General features: G+C 51.9%; 8 protein-coding genes across 8 annotated transcripts; 2 read left to right on the top strand and 6 right to left on the bottom strand.

Moving 5' to 3' along the window:
- Positions 1-639: 639 nt before the first annotated feature.
- J7T55_001553 (uncharacterized protein) lies at positions 640-1,950 on the bottom strand (the record flags this gene model as incomplete). The annotated part of the gene is made up of 1 exon (XM_053145660.1): positions 640-1,950. One exon carries the CDS (start codon positions 1,948-1,950, stop codon positions 640-642), a length of 1,311 nt encoding a protein of 436 aa, XP_052991814.1.
- Positions 1,951-2,106: 156 nt separating this feature from the next.
- J7T55_001554 (uncharacterized protein) lies at positions 2,107-2,463 on the bottom strand (the record flags this gene model as incomplete). The annotated part of the gene is made up of 2 exons (XM_053145661.1): positions 2,107-2,130; positions 2,272-2,463. 2 exons carry the CDS (start codon positions 2,461-2,463, stop codon positions 2,107-2,109), a joined length of 216 nt encoding a protein of 71 aa, XP_052991815.1.
- Positions 2,464-3,612: 1,149 nt separating this feature from the next.
- J7T55_001555 (uncharacterized protein) lies at positions 3,613-4,821 on the bottom strand (the record flags this gene model as incomplete). Its single annotated transcript, XM_053145662.1, has 1 exon — positions 3,613-4,821. One exon carries the CDS (start codon positions 4,819-4,821, stop codon positions 3,613-3,615), a length of 1,209 nt encoding a protein of 402 aa, XP_052991816.1.
- Positions 4,822-5,399: 578 nt separating this feature from the next.
- On the top strand, positions 5,400-6,876 carry J7T55_001556 (urg3; the record flags this gene model as incomplete). The annotated part of the gene is made up of 4 exons (XM_053145663.1): positions 5,400-5,546; positions 5,610-5,937; positions 6,089-6,181; positions 6,239-6,876. The coding sequence occupies 4 exons, from the start codon at positions 5,400-5,402 to the stop codon at positions 6,874-6,876; spliced, it is 1,206 nt and encodes a 401-aa protein (XP_052991817.1).
- Positions 6,877-7,756: 880 nt separating this feature from the next.
- Positions 7,757-9,856, bottom strand: J7T55_001557 (uncharacterized protein; the record flags this gene model as incomplete). Its single annotated transcript, XM_053145664.1, has 2 exons — positions 7,757-9,465; positions 9,541-9,856. 2 exons carry the CDS (start codon positions 9,854-9,856, stop codon positions 7,757-7,759), a joined length of 2,025 nt encoding a protein of 674 aa, XP_052991818.1.
- Positions 9,857-10,987: 1,131 nt separating this feature from the next.
- J7T55_001558 (uncharacterized protein) lies at positions 10,988-12,658 on the top strand (the record flags this gene model as incomplete). The annotated part of the gene is made up of 3 exons (XM_053145665.1): positions 10,988-11,579; positions 11,889-12,464; positions 12,519-12,658. The coding sequence occupies 3 exons, from the start codon at positions 10,988-10,990 to the stop codon at positions 12,656-12,658; spliced, it is 1,308 nt and encodes a 435-aa protein (XP_052991819.1).
- Positions 12,659-13,007: 349 nt separating this feature from the next.
- J7T55_001559 (uncharacterized protein) lies at positions 13,008-15,529 on the bottom strand (the record flags this gene model as incomplete). Its single annotated transcript, XM_053145666.1, has 2 exons — positions 13,008-15,170; positions 15,230-15,529. 2 exons carry the CDS (start codon positions 15,527-15,529, stop codon positions 13,008-13,010), a joined length of 2,463 nt encoding a protein of 820 aa, XP_052991820.1.
- A 1,064-nt stretch (positions 15,530-16,593) lies between these two features.
- Positions 16,594-19,504, bottom strand: J7T55_001560 (uncharacterized protein; the record flags this gene model as incomplete). The annotated part of the gene is made up of 7 exons (XM_053145667.1): positions 16,594-17,255; positions 17,440-17,671; positions 17,754-17,930; positions 18,103-18,133; positions 18,280-18,374; positions 18,828-19,276; positions 19,330-19,504. The coding sequence occupies 7 exons, from the start codon at positions 19,502-19,504 to the stop codon at positions 16,594-16,596; spliced, it is 1,821 nt and encodes a 606-aa protein (XP_052991821.1).
- Between the last annotated feature and the right edge of the window lie 146 nt (positions 19,505-19,650).

Genomic DNA, 19,650 nt, shown 5'->3' on the forward strand with positions numbered 1-19,650 from the left:
TGCTTTGGATGAAAGGTTTACGCACGATATCACGACAGGATGATGTTTGGGATGGATCTGAAGCATTTACGACCCCATCTGTTCCATGGGAAGGATTCAAATGATTTCATTATTTTTTTGGTTTCAAGCTCAGTTGCTGGGCAGCTCGATGATAATTATTTTTGCGAGACTATTGTATCTATTTACACACCCTATTATACCCCCATATACAGCGTCAATAGATACAGAAGCATTGTTTTCTTCAAAGAGGGGCACTTCCATCTGTTACAAAAAGATGGATTTGGAATGTGAGCACTGTTGGCTGCCATGTACTACCATTTTGTGTACACGTGGGTGAATCCTTGTAGCACAATTTCGCCCACACACGTGCATGTGCATGTGCATCTGAATCGGAATGAAGAAAAGCCGGGTCAGTAACACTCGCTTGGCTGCATGTCTCAGCCAGGTCTCAGCCGGTTCTCAGCCTCATTTGAGAGCTCAACCCACCCGCTGAGCGACAGTATGACGCACTCGAACCGAGGCCGGCGGAGGACCACCAAAAATCTCATAGAGCGAAGCGAAGCGAGCGAGGAACAGTCTTTGTCAGACCGTCTGCCTGTCTGGCTACCTGACTGCCTCAACCGTCCTTTCTCGCCGTCATCATGCCCGCTGCGCCGGCTCGCGGGTGTCGTGCATGGCCCTCACGCGCCGCTGCACCCACTCGTAGCAGCTGACCTCGTCGTACCGCCGCGGCCTGCCGGGGCCGACGCAGCTGTCCAGCACGGCGCAGCTCTCGTCCATGTTGAAGCCGAAGAAGAAGGGCATGCTGACGCGCTCCCGATGGTTCTGCTGTGAGTTTGAGGACCCGCCGCCGCCGCCGCCGTTGTTGATGGCCCGGTGCACCGTCGACACGTAGACGTCGTTGGTGATGCGCTGCAGGTAGTCGGCGATGTTGACCACGAACGTCCCCGGGATCGGCGGCGCGTTGAGCCACTGGCCCTCGCGCGAGAGCACCTGCAGCCCCGGGACGGTGTCCTGGTGCAGGATCGTGAAGAGCTGGAAGTCTGTGTGCGAGCCTATCGAGACCTGTTCCTGCTGTTGTTGTTGTGAAGAAGGTGATAGCGTCGGGCTCTGGTCCGGGGACGGGCTGTGCGCCGGGGTGAGGGGCAGCGGCGGGTAGTAGTTGAGCGCGAGGGCGGCGTCCGGGTGGGTCACCTTGGCGTCGAAGAAGTCCTCGGGCAGGTCGAGGGAGAGCGCGAAGGAGCGCACGAGGGCGCGCGCGAGCGCCAGGCAGGACCGCCAGTACGCGATCACGGCGGGCGCGAAGTGCGGGACCGTCGTCGTCTGCGACCAGGGGAAGCGCCTGTACTCTTCTCCCGCCCCATCTCCGTCTCCGCCCTGTCCGTCCTCTTTCTTCTTCTTATCCTCATCCTCTCCCGCGGGACCGTCCGGCTCGATGCGGAGGAACTGCCGCACGCGCGGCGGGAGGGACTCGAGCGAGGGCACGGCCGGGTCGCAGCGCGGGTCGTAAGTCCACGAGAAGGTCTCGCGGTTGTCGACCGACTCGGCCGGGTTGATGCGCTGCGTGCGGGGGGGCTTGTAGCCGTTGAAGTAGGCCGACTGCCGCGCGTTGGCGCGGTCTTTCACGGCCTGCGGCTGCCGGAAGAAGGAGAGGCAGCCCGCGTGCGCGGCGTCGGTCACGGCGGCGGGAACGCCGTGGTTCCTGATGTAGAAGAAGCCGTTGTTGGTCGCCGCCGCGTGGACCTGCCGCGCCACCGCCCGCCGGTCCGGGAGCGAGGCGCTGAAGATGCCGGATATGTCGATGATGGGGATCTCGGACGGGGTTGCGTCGCGCGGCGGCGTGCGCTGGACGGTGCGGTAGACGGGCCCGTTGCCTGAGGAGAGCTGCAGCTGGAAGGTCTCGCTGCTGGGCTCGGGGCGGGAATTAGGGGGTGCTTTCTGGATGGCCATTTTGGAATATGGACAAGTTTGGTGGGATTTAGAAGTCGAGGTAGACTCAAGTGCTCAAGGCTGGGAAGCTCCTACAGCGGCTGTCTCCCGGTGTTGGGGAGTAATAGAGGCCATGATATATATTCCTGTTACACCCACACTCACACATCGCAGCTTCTAACTCGGCCGACCGCAGTCGGTCTATCAACCAGTCAGTCAGTCAGTCAGTCAGTTTTGTCAGGGCAGCCGCGGACAAGACAAATGTGCCCGCTCCACTCCACCGGCGCTGAACTCAAAAAAGACACCGACTGGGGTGCTATTGCGTGGCTCACCGGCGCTCACCGGGTGGAGTGTCTCGATAAGATGTGACAGAGCCCCAAAGCCATGACTGAGGCGAAGGCTTCCCACGTCCCGGAGGCGGCCGGTTCCGCTCCCCGGGGGGGCCGGATAAGTGAACAGTGTGCACTTGCTGACAGTTAGACTACCGAGGTGCCACCAGCCCGCTTGCTCCACCGCCGTTGGGGTGGCTTCCATTGGGCTTGGCTATCTCTTGTCGTCAATTCCCGGGCGACGTCGGGGAAACCATTGACCATTATATACCAACGTGAAGAGCGCCAGCGGGCCAAATGTCTGCTGGCTCGTTTATGGCCCATTCCAATGGTTCTGATTCAAATCTAGCTATACAATATAATTCACGTGCAAAGTGTTAGTGTCTGGTGTCTCAGCCCCAATGAATAGCCCCTCGAGGGAGATTGCGTGACTTCGAACTACGGATGACGAGGCGCAGCTCACACATAGTCATTGATTTGCATTTCTTCGACGCCACACTTTTATGAGCATGTCTGGTTTCCTGACCAATATGGATTATAACAACACGCAGACTCGCAGTCACTTAACCTGCAAGAGTAAGGAAGCAAGCAACCCTTTGCCTCGTTTGCATCAAAGGCTGGAAACTTGGTCACCATGTAGTGCGAATCGTTTCTACGGGACATTTTCAAAGTAAGATCCGAATGAAATCATGCCTTGAACATTAAGTGCACTTGACGAGGCATGTCATATCATAAGAATGGTATTAAAAGTGCCTAGACTCAATACAGAAGGTGCTATGACCTACTTTCGCAGTCCTATCATCGGGTACTCTCGGTCAACAACATCTGTCAAGGGCATAGCCACGAGCAAAACTACGACTTATGGGACTCTCTTCTCGAGCAAATTCTTGCAGTGTTTCATCGAATCTTACCGATGTTGAAGTGGCATCCAGCTCCAATTTCAAACCTCCTGGACTTGATCATGTTGACGACGTCCAAAGCAAAGACAAAAGCTTCTTGACAGCTATGCAGTAAATCGAGGGTGGGCAAAAGGAAGAGAGAAAGCGATACCAAAGGAGGAAAATAACGGAAATACGGGAATAACCCCACAATCACCGAGTATGTGGTCATCTGAGGGGGTACATTAGATCAGGTTTGCTGACATTTCACCAGCCCCAACCAAGCACGATTATAACGTAAAAATGTGCACATATTTCACGTCATTACCCAATCAGCATACTTCAGATCTCTATCTTTTCCCTGGTGCGCTCAATAAACATCCTACCTACTGGTCCGGACCCAGCAAGGCTCTTCATCCTATCAAAGATACCAACACAAGTCGTTGTCACTACGGGTGCTGGACTTGGAGTCCTGATCAGGGCGGCTTAGGAAGCCACTCGGAATTGATAGGCCCATACTCGCTCATGCCTTCCCACCGCTTCTTCATCCACTTGAGTCTTCTATCAAAGCTTTCCTTATTGCGGCAGTCGTATTCCTTTGGTATCCAGCGCTGACACCTAGGCGGCCAACAGCGTCCCAGAGTGGTAATTGGAGATTCGGGCAGCGGCCTGTCTTTCCGATCACTGTCGGGATGTTCTAGCACACGAGAGTGGCTAAAATCAATCAGCGTAATTTGCCACCCATCAAAGTCGATCGAATCTTTCGATACCATGTAGTTCCTAGGATGCAGATCGTTGGACTGCACCCCGACCCAGCTGAGCTGGCTATGGGCCTCCATTAAGCGGTCTAGTAAGCCCATCCGAACCGTAGGGTCGATCTTCTCTACTTCCCCACGATTGATGAGAGCCTCCATAGTATCGCCGGGGATAAATTGCTGCAGGATTAGGCGGACCTCACGGCGGGCCATCAAGCGGCCCTCGGCATCATAAAGAGGTAGCTCCAGAAACCAGCAGTCTTCAAACCTAGGTGTATATTTTCCATCCAGCTTCTTCTCCTTAATCCTGATATAGGCAGCCGCCTCAGAGGAGTAGTAGTGCTCAGCAAAGTAGGTAGGTGAGCATTCGTGTTCCTCACACTTTTCAAGCCCGATATAAAGAGGGTCAAAGATCTTGGCGACTAGGTCTTTCCCGTCTAGCTCCTCCTTCCCGTCAATGCCTTTTCCGTAAACACGGCACCTCACTACTTGGGCATTGCATGGGTCACCGCAACGGATCTGCTGTGTGACTTGGAGGCGGCGTGTAGCTTCGTGAGGAGGGGCTTGGTCAGGAGGAGGGCTTGTTCTCCTGGGCCGGTGCTCGAGGCACAGCTCGACAATAGTGCTGGGTGCACCTTCAAAACCAGGCCACGGGTCATCATCCCACTCGTTGGGATCTGGCCCAGAGTGTCCGCTGCCGTTATGGAACGCAGGCGGGGGCTTATGTGGTTTGATATCGAAGCACGCGCCGGGTACATAAGGGAGAGGGGGCTGGGGGATGGCAACAGAAGACCCCTTGGAAGAAGCAATAGGGGTTTTTGTTCTTTCAAACGGTGGTGGTCTCGTATGATTTGGGTGACCTCTACCGCCTGCCTGTGGCTTGGTGGCAGCGTTAGCGGGCGTAATGCGCGAGTCGTCTTTGGAGGTCATTGCGATGAACTTGGTATGTGAAGTAGTCCAAGCATTTCAGTATGTATTGGCAGGTTGCTAGGCTACTAATCAAGCAGAGTGAAGAGAGAGACAGCGAGACAAAAAGGTGTGATGCGATGAACTTGGGTTGGTTGCCCAAGGCCACGAATCATGTGCAGTTCATGAAGGCCTCTCCTCTCCAGTCAGATAGTATGTGCAGCTCTCCACCTGCAGGTGTCTCAGCCGCAGGCCTGCAGTAGACACATTGTGTTGGCTGGCGTTGGTTAACACCAATCAACACCCAAATAAGCATGTCGAGCGCCTATCTTGCCTGTTCATTGTCCACCAGGCTAACCGTGCTCCGTTCAGCTGCCTTGGCTTGGCAGAGCTCATACTAACCACAAGCGGGGTAAGACATTTGCCAGCTCACCTTAGCACGTAACTGTAGCCCGAGGTAATTGCTGCTATCTATAAAGCCAATTGCCTGCCTCCAGCCCCTAAATTCCAGCTTCTGGATATAGCACAAACAAAACACGCGCTAACGGATCGCTTCAACCTTGATATACAAATCAATACACGCACACACAAAAGCAAGAGCCATGGATCCTCATGTCAAGTACTTGCTATCTCTTCGAGCCGTGCGAGAAAGGGCTCAGGTTGTTTGGCAGGCCGCAGAAGCCGGAGAGCTAGCCCACTTCGATCTCCATAAAGACAAACTCGGTGATGTCGCTGACTTCGTCATCTCTGTCATTCAGGTTTTTAACCATTTCCCAAGACCCCGCGCAGCATGACGAATTAACCTCTTGCAGCGTGATTTTGGACCTGACAAATATGACACCATCCCACCCCACGGCCGCTGGCAACATTTCGATGTCGGCAATGTGCCGCGTGTGCAGAACATGATTGACTCGTGGAAGACTACCGGGACTGATGATCTGGAACTCACTCGACGCCTCATCGATTTGTTCTCTGTCTCTGTGCTTCTAGATGCTGGTGCTGGTGATTACTGGCGCTTTGTGGAGCCGCAGACCGGTCGAAAGTATGAGAGAAGTGAAGGCATTGCTGTTGCCAGTCTCTATATGTTCAACTCGGTTGCTTTCACCGACGCGGTGTCCGAAAAGACCCCCTCAGTCAATGGTATGTGTCTTATCTCGTACAAACTCGTCATGTGATTGTTCCATGCTAAAGCATCACCATCATGAAACAGGCAAAGGATTGAAAAATATGACGGATGAAAAACTTGCAACGGGATTTCAAGTGTCTGAACAAAACCCCATCTTGGGAATAGATTCTCGCGCAGCTCTTCTCAGGAGTATTGGAGAGTCTTTGCTGAAGAATCCTGGCGTCTTTGGAGAGCAAGGCCGTCCGGGAAACCTCGTGGGTAAGATCGCATCCCGAATCGCCCAGTACATGATATGTGCTCTAACTGGTCTCTCAGATTACATGATAAAAACAGCCGAGAACTCATCAGAGTTGGATGTGCTCAAATTCTGGGACGTTCTCCAGACTCTTTTGATTCCATGCTGGCCCAAAGACCGCACGACCGTCAACGGATTCCCGATAGGTGATGCCTGGCCGCTGAGCACATTGAAAAAACACACCGATCCTTCCAAGGCCGACGATGTAACGGCCGGTATTCAGCCGTTTCACAAGCTAACTCAATGGCTCACCTACTCATTGATGGTTCCATTCCAGAGGATCTTGGATATCAAGTGGAAGAACACAGAGTCCCTGACAGCTTTGCCAGAATATCGCAACGGTGGCCTCTTTGTCGATCTAGGGGCTATCACGCTGAAGAAGGAGGCATATGAGCGGGGGATCAAGGCATCTGGCAAAGAACTGCCTCTGTTTGACGCGGCCGATGATGTTATCGTAGAGTGGCGTGCTCTGACATTGAATCTGCTGGACCGAGTATACGAAAGCATCGTATCACGGATGGGTCAAGGGGTCCATCTCACCATGGCTCAAGTTCTGGAGGCTGGGACCTGGAAATCTGGCAGGGAAATCGCGGCTCAGCGCCGGCCAGAGACCAAGTCAAGCCCAATCCTTATTCGAAGTGATGGCACTGTGTTTTGAACATTATACGACAGATATGAGAGGCGTCACAATATGGTTCAAATACATACGTGTCTCAGGCGATGACAATGCCCATCAAATCCTTCATTAATAATGTTCCACTACAGTTGGGTCAGTGGCTTTGACATGCACTATACTGGGGTTTCAAGACGCAGTATTAACTACAGTCGACTTCGCCCTAGGAAAGGAATAACCAGAAAAGGCTTGAATCGAGTCCCAGGAACTTAATGGACCTCTTGCCACTGAATATGGTCGGTCGCCAGGTGAGAGCTCTGGGTATGTAGCCACTGGCTACGAAAAGCCATGCTCAGAATGTCTAGATACGGGGTGTCTTCCAAGTTATAGCAGCAGCCCAGCAAGTCGAGCCATCCAGATCAGCTGCGACTCATTGCTCGATGCCATGTTCCTGCTCGATGAGCTGAGGAGCCTGGCCTGCTCAACATACCTCGTTTGCTATGGTTTAAGCCGCTTTCGTCGCAGAGGGATGTAGTATGTTCGGTCTGAATCAAAGCCTTCCTGCCTTTGAACGTCGTCCTTTTGGTAGTTGAAAGTCAGCCCCGATGCTTCTCTATGATGGGTTCGGCATTCACCAGTAATTTTTTGGCTTAGGGATTGGGAGTTGGTCGCCACACCTGTTGGCGTGGCCAATATGAACCGCCGCTTTCTCATCAAGCGAGGAATTGACTTTGTCGCGAACATAACAAACTGTCCATATAATTCCTGGCCAGTCTCATCATCTTCTGAACCGTTTACTTGAACGAATGCATAGATGAGTTCAACACAAAATATAACCAAACAACGATCGTAAACAGATGAGAGCCCCCAATAGCTTTACTTCGATAGTCTCCAGGCCCAGATCATTTACTCTCAACAGGTGGGCTCATTCAATCGAAGTCTCTTCCTTCCTCCGAAACCAACCCCGAAGGTCCTCCATGAAGCGATCGTCTGCATCGGTGACAGGCGCGAAAACGTCCTCGCCCTTATCGAGACAAAGCCCCACCAGCTCTGCAAATCCAGGTCCGCACGAGGACACCAGCTCATACAGGGACAACCGGGCATGCCGGGCCGCTCTGCGAAACCCCTCGGCCCCGGACCCGTACTCGACGGCCGTACCTGTCCCGACCTGGAACAGGACCAGCCCAAGCTCGGCCACAGGGTTAACGGTGCGCCGCGCCAGCCCCGAGGTAGCGCCCAGGGGCTGGCCGCCAATTTTATGCTTCTTGCGGCCCAGTCCGATGGCTAGGTATGGATTCAGAATGTATGCTTCCGGTTGGGCGTTGTCCTCGTGGCTGGACTCTTCGGAACCAGCTGACGCGGTGACGGTGTCGGAATGGGCGCTCGGGGTCTTTCTGAGCTCGTAGAATAGCACATTTTCCGGCCTCGGATATTTATCCGTAGTTCGAGACAGATGGCCGAAATAGAGAAAGGAGAGTGTCATCAGACGGGCTACTGACAAACGCTGCGCCACACTCAGGGACTCGGTATAGGAAGCGTCGCTGAGGAATTCTTTCAGCGATTTGGTCACATACCAAGGGCCGCTGCTGTGGCAGATGAGGACATGAGAGTCTCTGGGGTGCCCGGTGCTCAGCGCTGTTCCTACGACCTCATAATCTCCCCTTTTGGTAGTTTCAGCTAGACTGCGAAGCTTCGTGTGAAGGTTTTCAACCTCATCTGGAGCATTCGGAAGGGTGTCGGCCTCGTTCCTGATATGCCTTGTACTAGCGTAGAGGAGAACCGACGGCTCAGCCTGTAAGCCAGAGATATGGGCGTGTAGGGCGGAGACAGAAGATTGGCTTGAGTAGATGGGGAGCTTGTCGTCTATCTCAACCAGCTCCTCTGAGAGCCCCTCTGGGTCCTCGTTCACCTGAATAGTGAAGAATACTTGGGTCGCGCTCTTTACCTGTGCCGGATTTGAGTTAACAAGGGCGCTGTGAAGGCGCCTCAAGTTCCCTTGAATTTGTTTGGTCCTTTCCATCTGATCCGGCTGCCCTCGGTCGGTGACGCCCAGCACGTCTGCAGGATCGCTGACGCCATGGAGCTGCAACAAGCTATCAAGTTGAGTATTGCAACGCTCTATGTCATCGATGGCCTTCAAAAAGTTCTCGCGGTCATAATGTACCCATCGGACTCTGTTGTATTTGCCAGCTGTGGACTGCTTTTCCACGGCCTGGTCGCTGACTTCTTGCATTCCTTGAGTAACGAATTTGGGTATAATTCGCGATCCTTGCGAGGGAACAGTCACCTCTTCGTCTGCCTCTGTCTGAAACAGAGACGTACCTGGCGATGTTACGTCCTTGGAGCTGGTCGCATCGGTCCTTGGCAAGGAACCGCCAGTACTCAACGTCGAGGTGGATGCAGTCTCCGTTCCCACTGACTTGGATGAATCCGGACGTCTTTCAACTTTGCCTTTGGTTTTACCCCAAAAGACCAATTTTCTAAGCCCATGGGGCTTCTGGGCTTCCTTTTTTGTAGTCCCGTAGCTTCCCTTCACCGCCAAGCTGCCTTGGGCTTCTTCTTGCTGAATTGTTGGCTCTAAATGCTGCGTGTGAGACGGATCGGCTTCAATGGCCATATCTGTCATTGATTCATCTACATAGTGCGTGCTGGATTAGCTGTGTTTAGATCGATAGTCTAGATGCGTACCGCTGCAGTATTTTTACTTACCTTCGCTTTCGTACTTCTTCATGAGATCATGACATTGCTTGAAATGTGACTCAATGTCAATCAGCTGCATCTTCACAGCTCTGGAGAGATCGTCCTCTGGATTCCAAAGGTTGCCTCTAAACCAGTGAATTGGTGCTTCGGAAAGCTTTGCGAACTTGGTGTATTGGATAAAAAGCCGTCGCTGGACCTTGACCCAGTCTGTCCCAAACTCTTCAGACAGTCTATATGCATTGTAGGCTTCGGTGCAAAATTTGACCGTGGAGGAAAATGCAGAGATCCCAGATAAGGTCAATTTCGTGATTGTAGCGGGATCCATGATATCTAAGTTCTAGTTAATGGCTAATGACAACTGATATCATCGAGTGCCAGCCTAGCAGTGAGTCTCTTCAATCAGGAAGAAAGTTCGGGAGCACTCAAAGCAATGAGCCTTATCGATGTCTTTCTTAACAGGCCCGAATGCTCAAAAAGAGAACGGCTGATGTTGTTACACACCGGATGCTCTTCAAAAGCATTAGAAAGGTCCAAAGGAACATTTTGGACGAGAGCTGCTAAAAGGGGACAAATCTCACCTTCTTTTTAAAAGACGAAACCAGAAGAGTTCTTGGTCATTTGTTTCCAAGTCTAGACGTGCATTCGCGGCTTAGCACGATGCAGTAAGGGAGACTAGTGTTAATAGGAGGGCGAAAGTGCCCGAGCCAGCCGCAAATTGTAGTTCGCACAACCTTAGTTTAAAGGAAAAATCTGGAAGGGGAAGGGGTTCAGCCATATAGACTACACTGATCAACCTGCCTGGGTGGAACGGGGTTGGATGCCCAATTGGGGACAGTCATCGGCAAAACTGAAAGCCACGTTGAGGTTGGATATGCATCTATCAACCTATCGCTGGTCCCCGAGGGGGAGAAGTGCTGGACCCCACCCGCAAAATGCAGTTTTGGATAGGATGAGTAAATTTGTTATCATCATATTAGATGCCGTGCATTAGTTGACTGCCTTTTTGAAGCGGGGGGCGGATGCCAAGGGGAGGCAATCATCGGATAAGCCGCAAAGCTGAAAGCCACGTCGAGGCTAGGCAAACAATTGTCGACCTGTCATAAGTCGATTAACGCTGGTGTGTCGCACTTCATACTGCATTGCGAACCGTAGTACTGCGGATCACCATTCGCAGACCCAGCCCTGCACTGCAGCCTGCAGCCTGCGGCACACGCCGGTGATGCCACGCGTATTGGAGTGTAAAAAGATCAGTCAGCTTTGACACACGTCATCTCGAATGAAAGCCCTCGCGGGGCTCTGGTGGAATGTGCCTTTTCAAACTCTAAACGTTGTTATCCTAGCATATTCCGTATTACATTACGACGGTTGCTGCGACGGGACTGCCTTTCTTCTTCGATCACAAAAATTTCCTACCAAAACCCCTATTCCCTGGCCGCGGACTAGCGACACTGTCAATATGGACCCGCTATCTGTCATTGTCCTGACGACGCAATTGCTAGCAATTTTAGCCAAGTCTGCGGACATTTTTAAAAGTCTCCAAGGAGTCGCGCATGCGACTTCGGACCCAAGGTTCAAAGCTGTTGAGGCCAGACTTTTCACAGAGCGCACTAGGTTGTCACTCTGGATGAATTATGTCGAACACCAGCCGGGAGGCACGGAGGCGGTGTTGGAGAACCTCAGCGATTCTCACCGACGTGCCATAGTTCGCTTCGTTACGGACGCTCATGAGCTCCTGCAAAATGCAGTGGAGCGATTCGAGAGGTCTAACCCCACGGGCAAGAGGTTATCCGCAAGGTTCCGAGCGGCCCTGATCTGGGGTCTGCGTGGGCAAGAGGATCTAAACGAATTGATCGACGCCGTGAACAGCATCAACACGGCCCTGGAGAAGGTTATCATGCCTCCTCCAGCGTATCATGAGTCATCATTTATCCCAAGAGAAGAATCTGCAAGGCAGCCCTCCATAACCCGGTCAGCGTCACAGACGATTTCGTCATTAGAGCCTGACGAATACGTCGACAATATCGCATCAGCACCTCAGCCTCCACCCCGTGTGATTCATTACGTGTACCGACATTCACTTAGTGCACTGAGGTTGATCGAGAGCTTCAACAGTAATACCCGATCCTTGGACTCATTGACAGCTAAGCTGGCAAGATGGGGAGAGATTCTCGAGGGGCCTCTGGCGTTGGATTTACTGACGAGAGCAGGGGTGAATGAAGAAAGGGTTTGCTATGACAAGCTATGGGAATGCATTGTCACAGTCCTTGTCGACATAATCCTTCTAGAAGGTAATGTTCTAGACACACTCCTTCTAGCATGAGAAGATAAGGAAATTGACCAAGGCTGTGCTTCCGCAGAATCTATCTTAACTGAGCTTGTCAAGGATTCTTCGAGGAGAGATCTGAAACAAGGTCTGCTGGAAACGATTGCCTGTCTCGCCATGGACGGCGCAGTCGACATTGCTATTCACCGAGACATGCCTATTATCGACTTTTCCAGCCTAGATGACCTCCTTCAACAGGGGAGCAAGGAGATCGAGGACGCGGTGGATGATCTGTACCAATTCATTCCAACAATCTTGATGCTTCGCAGAGGTTGTATGATTGATAGCGAGCTTGCCGGAAACGATGCTGAAGCCGGGGAGGCTACAAAGACTGGGGAGATCCGGAGCACGCGTGGCAGTAAGCTCATTGAACCCTACCTAGAAGAGGCCGAGACGTGGGAGCTTCTTAATACGGCCGTGGAGATGTCTTCGCCACACTCTGGTGCTGCTACTGTAGAGGCAAGAAGATCGGAGAGCATCCAGGACGCGGCCTACAGGCTCGCGAGCAAGGAGGTCGAGAGGCTGCGCGAGTGGGGCGACGTCCACGCGGCAAAGCTTCGTGGAGAAGACAAGGCCACAGCGGATAATCTCCTAAAGAGCTTCATCCAAGGTGCGTCCCGACTGCTAATGATATCTTATCGAATGTTTCACTCATCAGCTATAGACGAGACCGTCCGCAGTATGACAGGCCCTGTCCGAGGGAAGGAAAAGAGCTATGATTGGAGCGAAAAGAAGCAAGAATACATGAAATCTAAGATTGTGACTTTGATGAGCGAGTTACCTAGATCTTACGGTTCTTCTTAAAGTTAAGTTCCTAACGCTTTCTGAGGCCCCCTCTCTGTTATCCATAGTAATATAATCCCTATTATCCTACTCGTGATTTATTTCCCTCTGATGGGTGTAAGTACAAAAGATGTTGCCAGAATGTTGCTATCTAATAAGCCGGCATTAGACCTTATGAGGACTCTAACCAGCACTGAGATTGGACGTGTCTTGCGCTGTCCAACGGCTTCAATATCGTTCAATTCTAACGAGCCAATACGGCGACCAGTTCGAGCCTTGGTAATCGAAGTGGGTAGATGCTAGTCGCTTCAAGAAGTACTGACCAAATGGATTCCTACCTGAGAAAAGATCTGCTTTTGCCTTCTCTCTCTCAGGAAGTCATAGTTTGAACCAAAGTGAGTGACGTTCCACCCACCACTTCGAATGATTCACCTTCCTGTATGAAACCATTGATTGTCAACCCCGAGTCTTTGGCTAGGATCAACATGGGACTTGGGAGATTGACAGTACCAGTCGTTCCCAGAGGTGCGTCAACGGTCATAGTTAGTAGACCTTTGCTATCAAAAGCCCATTCAACTTCCACCATTCCATCAATAAGGGGAATCTTGCCTTTAGCTGAACGAAGGCCTAGGGTCAGGGGGGTGACTTGAAATTCTGCCCAGCCAGGCTTGGTCGGTGTAGCACCAAGAACGTACTTGGTAAGTTCCGCTGACGGTCCGGCAGCCCATCCGTGACACAGGCTTGTCGTGATTCCGAGTCCAGGATGGCCGGCCTGGTCAAGAGTCTCCCAGAAACAGCCAGTGTAGTTTGCGTTCGTGCTGTCAGCCATGGGCGCCCATAACTTGTTGAGCAGCTCCACAGCGGCATCGCTGTTGTTGGATGCCAACGCCGCGCGAAGGTGATAGGCAGATGCGAACGGACTGATATACGGCCGAAACCCAGATGCAATAACGTCGCTTGAGAATGCAAGGGGCCCAGCTGGCTGCATCAATTCGGCTGATAGCGTGGACAGAATAGCCTGGGATGAGTGGTTGGCGGCAAGGTTGACGCCGGCAAGTATGGCGATAGCGTTAGAGTCCTGGCCAAACCCGGTTGTCATGTTCTCCGACAAGAAATACGCACCGAGCTCGTCACTCCAAAGCTGGGTGTCGATGGCTTTGCGAAGCCCTGCGAGTCTCTCTTGATAAACTGCGTTGTCGATGCCGCCGTCAGCCAAGATCGTGAGACACTCCTGCAACGCGTAGGCGTAGATAACGTTGAATTTGGTCACGACAACGCTCTGGGTGGGGTCATAGTAATTCCAATCGCCGCCGAAGGAAGGATCTGACAGGTTGAAAAGTCCGTTGTCGAGAGTCTGAGAATTGGCCCAGTCAAGCATGGCCTGGATTTTGGGTGCCCAAAATTGCGCGAAGGTGACATTACCAGTGTGCATGTAAGTCGATGCCACGGCAGTGAGCAAGTTGAAAGAATAGCCGATCAATCCAGTGATGTTGACATCTAGTTTCTGTTCCAGAGGGGCTTGTTGAATCTTCGCCGTGGGGATGAAAAATCCGGGGGCTGCTTGGTAGGAGCCGAACAAATCTAAAGTTCCCATGATGTACTCGAGCCCATGAGTGCTGACCAGCGCTGCTCCGCCAGCTATGTCAAGATCGCCTGTGTAGGCAATTCGATCTCTTCGAGAGCCGTCCACCATAGCGGCTGCTGGATTTGTGCCCATAAAGAAATCGGGCAAGAAAGATGTATCGGTCAATGGATGCGAATAAATCTCCGTGCCGTCTGTATTGTGGGCGGACAGATTTCGAAAGACTGCTCGGTGGCCAAATGATGCGCCAATGCCAAAAGAGCCAAAAACTCGTGCCGTCTGGGACATGGTCAAAACATCGCAGCCATCAATAGTCACTTTGATATCTGTGATTGCCACTTTCGCCTGGACGGTGTGCCATGACTCCATAGCAATCGTGAGGTTGGATGGTAGATTGAATGATTGCAGTTGTTCGTTCTCCTGAGTCGACCCAGTATATGCCTCAATCTTACCGTTCTTCAAGTCGCATGATATGTAGATACCCGAATTCTGGGTATCGGAAAGCACAGTGAACCCAAAACCTCCCACCAGAGGCTTGACCTGAAAGGTCAGATCGTATTGCAACAGCTGAGCGGCGACCGCGCTTCCAAGGACTTGAGGTGCCACACTCTCGGCCAAAGCACCGTCTGCGGTGACTTCCAAGAAATCAGGCAGGTTGTTCTTGGGTACCTCTGTCATCTGGATTGTTCGTGCGCCGACTGCCCAAATTTGATTCAATGTGTCGTCGGAGCTTTCGAAGCAGCCGGGCAAGTCTGTAAGGGGTGTCGTGTGAAGCGTTGGATGAGCACCGACATTTCGGAGTGTAAGAACTCCCGGGGAAGAAAGATTGAGTCGCTGATATCTGAAGGCGCCTTGGATCAGACGATTTGACATAGTTCCTGGCCCTGTCACATTGTAGCGATTGACTCGATATGTATCCATCGCGGCTGCCAGCGGAAGAGGCCCATCGCTCTGGAAGCATACGATGTCAGTAAGTCTCCAGCAGTACCAAGAGTCTTGTATTGTCTCACCATATACGTGTTGAATGCAGCTAGCGATTCAGCATAGGTAATCTCGAAAACAGACGTGTCGCCTTCAATGCTCACGACCTCGAAGGTCGGTATGCCCTCCACAGAATGGCCATAGTCCAAAGTGACAATCGCCGGTGCACCGACGGTAGCACTCAGGGTCGTGGTATCATTCGTACTTGTTATGAGTTCCGAAGAAACAGTCGTAGAGCGAAGTGTCGTTTGCCCGGAGCCCGAGTGAGGTCTAGCGTGTCCGATGGCCAGGAAAAATATGCATGTCAGCTCCAATGCGAGCGCATGCATCATGAATAGTGGCTATAGTACAGGGCAAAAGTATTCTAAGATGATAAAATTAACAGACAGAAGAACAAGGTCTCTGGGTCTCGATCTTGTTATATTTATTTCTTCGCGAACCTCATCGGTAGACCCCCTGACAGAGGCTGTGCTTCATCACGTATATGAGCACCACAATGCGAAGCCATACTTATAGAGGAGATGTATGTCGTAGCATCTCGAGGTGCGACTCGCAATCTCGAGTCCCTTCGTAATTTCCCTTCCGAGCCACGCCTTTGTGGGCTTCCAAGTATTCGACTGGCATGGACGGACTTCGCCGAGTCGGTTCGTGCTTAGTGTTTGCCGACAGCTTTTGAGTCTGGCTCTCCTGAAAAATTATGTCAATCTCAGAAAAGTCCCAAGCTAGCTCAATAAAAATTACGATGTTTATTCACGTCTTGGCTGGACCTCAGCGACGGAGTTGAGTTCCTGTCACTAGCTGGTCCTGAACGCCCTTAGCAACCCTGCGGGCCCTAGCAGCGCCACCCTCCTTTTCGGCCGCATGGCTCGGATTCTTCGTATTAGTGGATTCAAGACCGTGGCTCGATTTTAGCAAATCCGGGGCACCTGTAAACGTCGCAAACGCTACAAAGAACTCGGTACCTTGACAAGGCCGATACAAGAAGCAGCAAGAAGGACCTGGAGTTTATTCAGCATATACAAGCTGGGGATAATGTGCTGAGAGCACCCTTTTAAGATTCTGACTCTGGACGATCGATGGGTCTTAGATTTAGAGCATCAACTATGGTTTCTCTCTAAGCCATTGATCGCAAATGTATTTTGGAGTTGAGTGCACGAGCATCACAGCTCACTCGGAATACCAACCATTTTATATTTGAGAGGCCGTCAGGAAATTTCGGAAATAAAGTGCAAATGTGAGGGAAGGATCCGAATGAATACCTCATCAGTCAGGGTTAATTAAAAGGACACGCTCGATAGTGACAACACTGTCTATTATCTGCACACTTTCAGCACGTACTTGCGGCCTGAAGTCTGTAACTTTTTATTGCCGAATTCGCTCCCTTCAGCACTCGCTATGACACGTAACCTGTCTCCTGGAGCGGCCATTGGACCCAAAGACGATGTTCGTCGTCCAACAGGTTGTACGATTTAGTAATTAAATGATCCGCCCAGCCTCGCAGCCACCATTGTTTCTCGAGTCTCTTAAGGAGTACGGCGAAGAAGGCCATTATAGCCACGGCTTCCTGCGTCGGTTCCCTCAGCAGTGGCAGGAAGTCCTCGGCAACTTCGAAGATCCACACGAAAGCGTCAGTCAAGTCGCATTGGCCGCCGCCTGCCTTGTCGAAGACTGAGAACGACTTTGCCAGCTCATCAATTGCCTTGAAGTAGATATTGCGCAAGTCCACATCGTGCTGGCGTAGAGCAATTAAGGACCGCATGCTGTCTAAATGTTCGTGTACGCGTGACACGGGCTCGGGATTCGGGTCTCGAGCCAGCCAACGATCGGCGCCGTGATTGAAAAGAGGAGCCACGGGACCGTCAACTCCAGGGCCTAGGATGCGGGTGAATGCGCGCGTGCCTTGCAGCAGGAATAGCCAATCTGGATACCCGCTCTCACCGACTAGCAGAGCGCCATCGCCTTTCCGCGGACAAGCCAAAGCGAAATAGATGGTGAGAGCAGAAAAGAGAAAGAGCCTTTCTGCTGTAGTAGGATCCGTGTCGGTCATCAGGGGCACTGCGTCACCTCGTCAGTCATGATGCAGTAGTACAAAGGTAAGTGTAGTAGGCCTGACTGGCATCTCTTGTGGCGATCTGATGATGCGTCATTGCCAACGAGCGATAATGGTCCCGCATGTCAGGGCGGTGATAAGCAAGATGCAACGCTGAGACCGCCAGTAGTGTCCTCATAATGTAATCACATCGCAGTCCGAGCTGCACGGCGGACACCCGGTAGAAGTCTCGGATTATGTTGCTGTCAGACAGAGTGGCAAAGGTCCTTGTTGTGAAGTTGTGTAGCAGCTCCAGGTTTTGCATATCTAGCCCCTGAGAGGATCCTGGAGACGAGCTCGCTGCGTGATACGCCGCGTCGATGAAGTCGCACTCAACATTGTGCTTGACACAGTTACCGCACGCAGGCCTGAACTCGTCACACTAGCGGCATCGGTATCAGGACCACTGACAGCTAACTAGACCGAAGACATTTGCTCACTCACCTTAATCTTCCGTGACTTACATGTCGCACAACCGGTGCGGCTCTTTGGATGGGATCTTCTCGACGTGGCGCGTGACATGGCTCGGCTTCGTCCCGAGGCGACTCGGGCAACTCGGCTGAGCTGATGGGAGGAATTTGGGTTGTGCGAATCTTGAAGGTGGTGACCTCGGGTTTGTCGTTTTCGACGGCCCAACCAGGCTTGTGGAATGTGTCCTTAGATCATGGCATGACACGTACTGGAGGCATGGAGGGTGTGTGCGCAGCACTAACGACACAGCCAGTTACTGATTGCGACAAGGGTCTGCTTTGATTCGTCGACGTAGGTGGGCTTGCAAGTCGTAGAGTGCTAATTGTCGCCCTGCTCTCGTACTCGCTCGTATTCGGGCGCAGACCACCAATCCCTTGCTTCACGTGACAACGACGTCCGAGGTTACAACCATCAGGGTTATGACTGACACTACTTGATCTAGTTTTTCTTTCGTAGGCATTTGCACAGCGAATTCTGGCAGAAGGCAAGTCCACGTGCCGATACAGGAACTTTCCTTACAGTCGGTTCTCACTAATCTTGCTCTTGCATGTAGGCAGGTCGGAAGGGGTGGTTCTGGCGATGTCAAATTTGGAAGTCCAAAAGCCAAATAGACTCTGGACACCATTAGCATCCAATATCTGGCGTTGCGACGCTGATATCATCTACCCGCCCGGCCGCCCGATATTACATTCATCGTGAAGAGGAGCAGGAACGAGGTTGCATATGAACTGTATGAACAAACCCTAAGCCTGCTTAATCAACCCAGAACCGTAAATCTGCACGATGGGATATGATAGTTGCTGGAACGGCAATATGTGGCCAAGAGATATATTCATTACTTTCTCCTAAGATCTATCCACCAAGTCCACCATCTCCACGGTTGAGAATTTAGTCGTTGTCTGGTTCAGGTCATCGACGTACTGTACTAAGAATGTCCCCATAGTCACCAGCATCAACGCTGCATCGAAAAGATATAGAAGATACTCCCGGCGGATCAGGTACCCTGCATTTCCTTGTGCATATTCTGCAACCCGAAAGGCACTCCGCACCATGATGAGACAACTCACGCAGTACAGGGTCCACATATGATTCTTCCACTGGACTGGACCTTCTCTTGCCTCGGTGTTTGGGCGCAGCACGGTACGGCGGTGGAAGACGATGGCGCTAACGATGAAGATGCCAAACATGATGATCTGAATAAACAGACCGACAAGGATGATCTTTTCACCCGCCTCATACAATTCCAGAGTTCCAGCCGCCTGAATGCCACCGCCACCGCCTTGGGCAAAGAATGACACGATGTCGCCGACCACGAAAAGCTTAGTGAGCCATTTGATGGGAATGACTGAATGGTGCTCGGCATGAACAGCGCGAATTGTGCGCCCGAGTATCATGTAAACCGAGGCAGCGAAAAGGGCCGGAGCCACGAGGATCAGAAGGGACTGCAGGACGAATCCACCAATGGCAGTCGTGTCAAAGTGTGACCAGATTCGGCCATAGTAGCCTACAGCCTCAACTGTACAAGCGATGAGTACTAGGCTCCAGTGCGCACAGACCTGGAAAGCTTACAAATGCCTCCTATGGCGAAGGGGATAAAGCAAAACGACCTCGTTTGCCAAAGTTTGACAATATGGACAATGGAGAGAATCGAAAAAAGTGTCCCCGTTAAAGCAGCGGCTTCCAGAGAAGGCGTGTATCTGTAGAGCGCGAAGAAGGAATCACTGCTGTCACCAGAAGTCGACATGTCGGCTAGAAGAGGATGAAATGGAAGGGCAACGAAAGTCGAGTAATTCTGTACAACAAATCGCAAATGTAAGTCGACGAAGAGCAGAGAGCGCGTGATATGAGAATTGTCGGTCGGTTCGACTCGACGAAGATGGTTTGCAGTAG

This window comes from Diaporthe amygdali (genome assembly GCF_026229845.1).
Source record: "Diaporthe amygdali strain CAA958 chromosome Unknown NODE_21_length_814164_cov_65_183785, whole genome shotgun sequence".
NCBI lineage: Eukaryota > Fungi > Ascomycota > Sordariomycetes > Diaporthales > Diaporthaceae > Diaporthe > Diaporthe amygdali.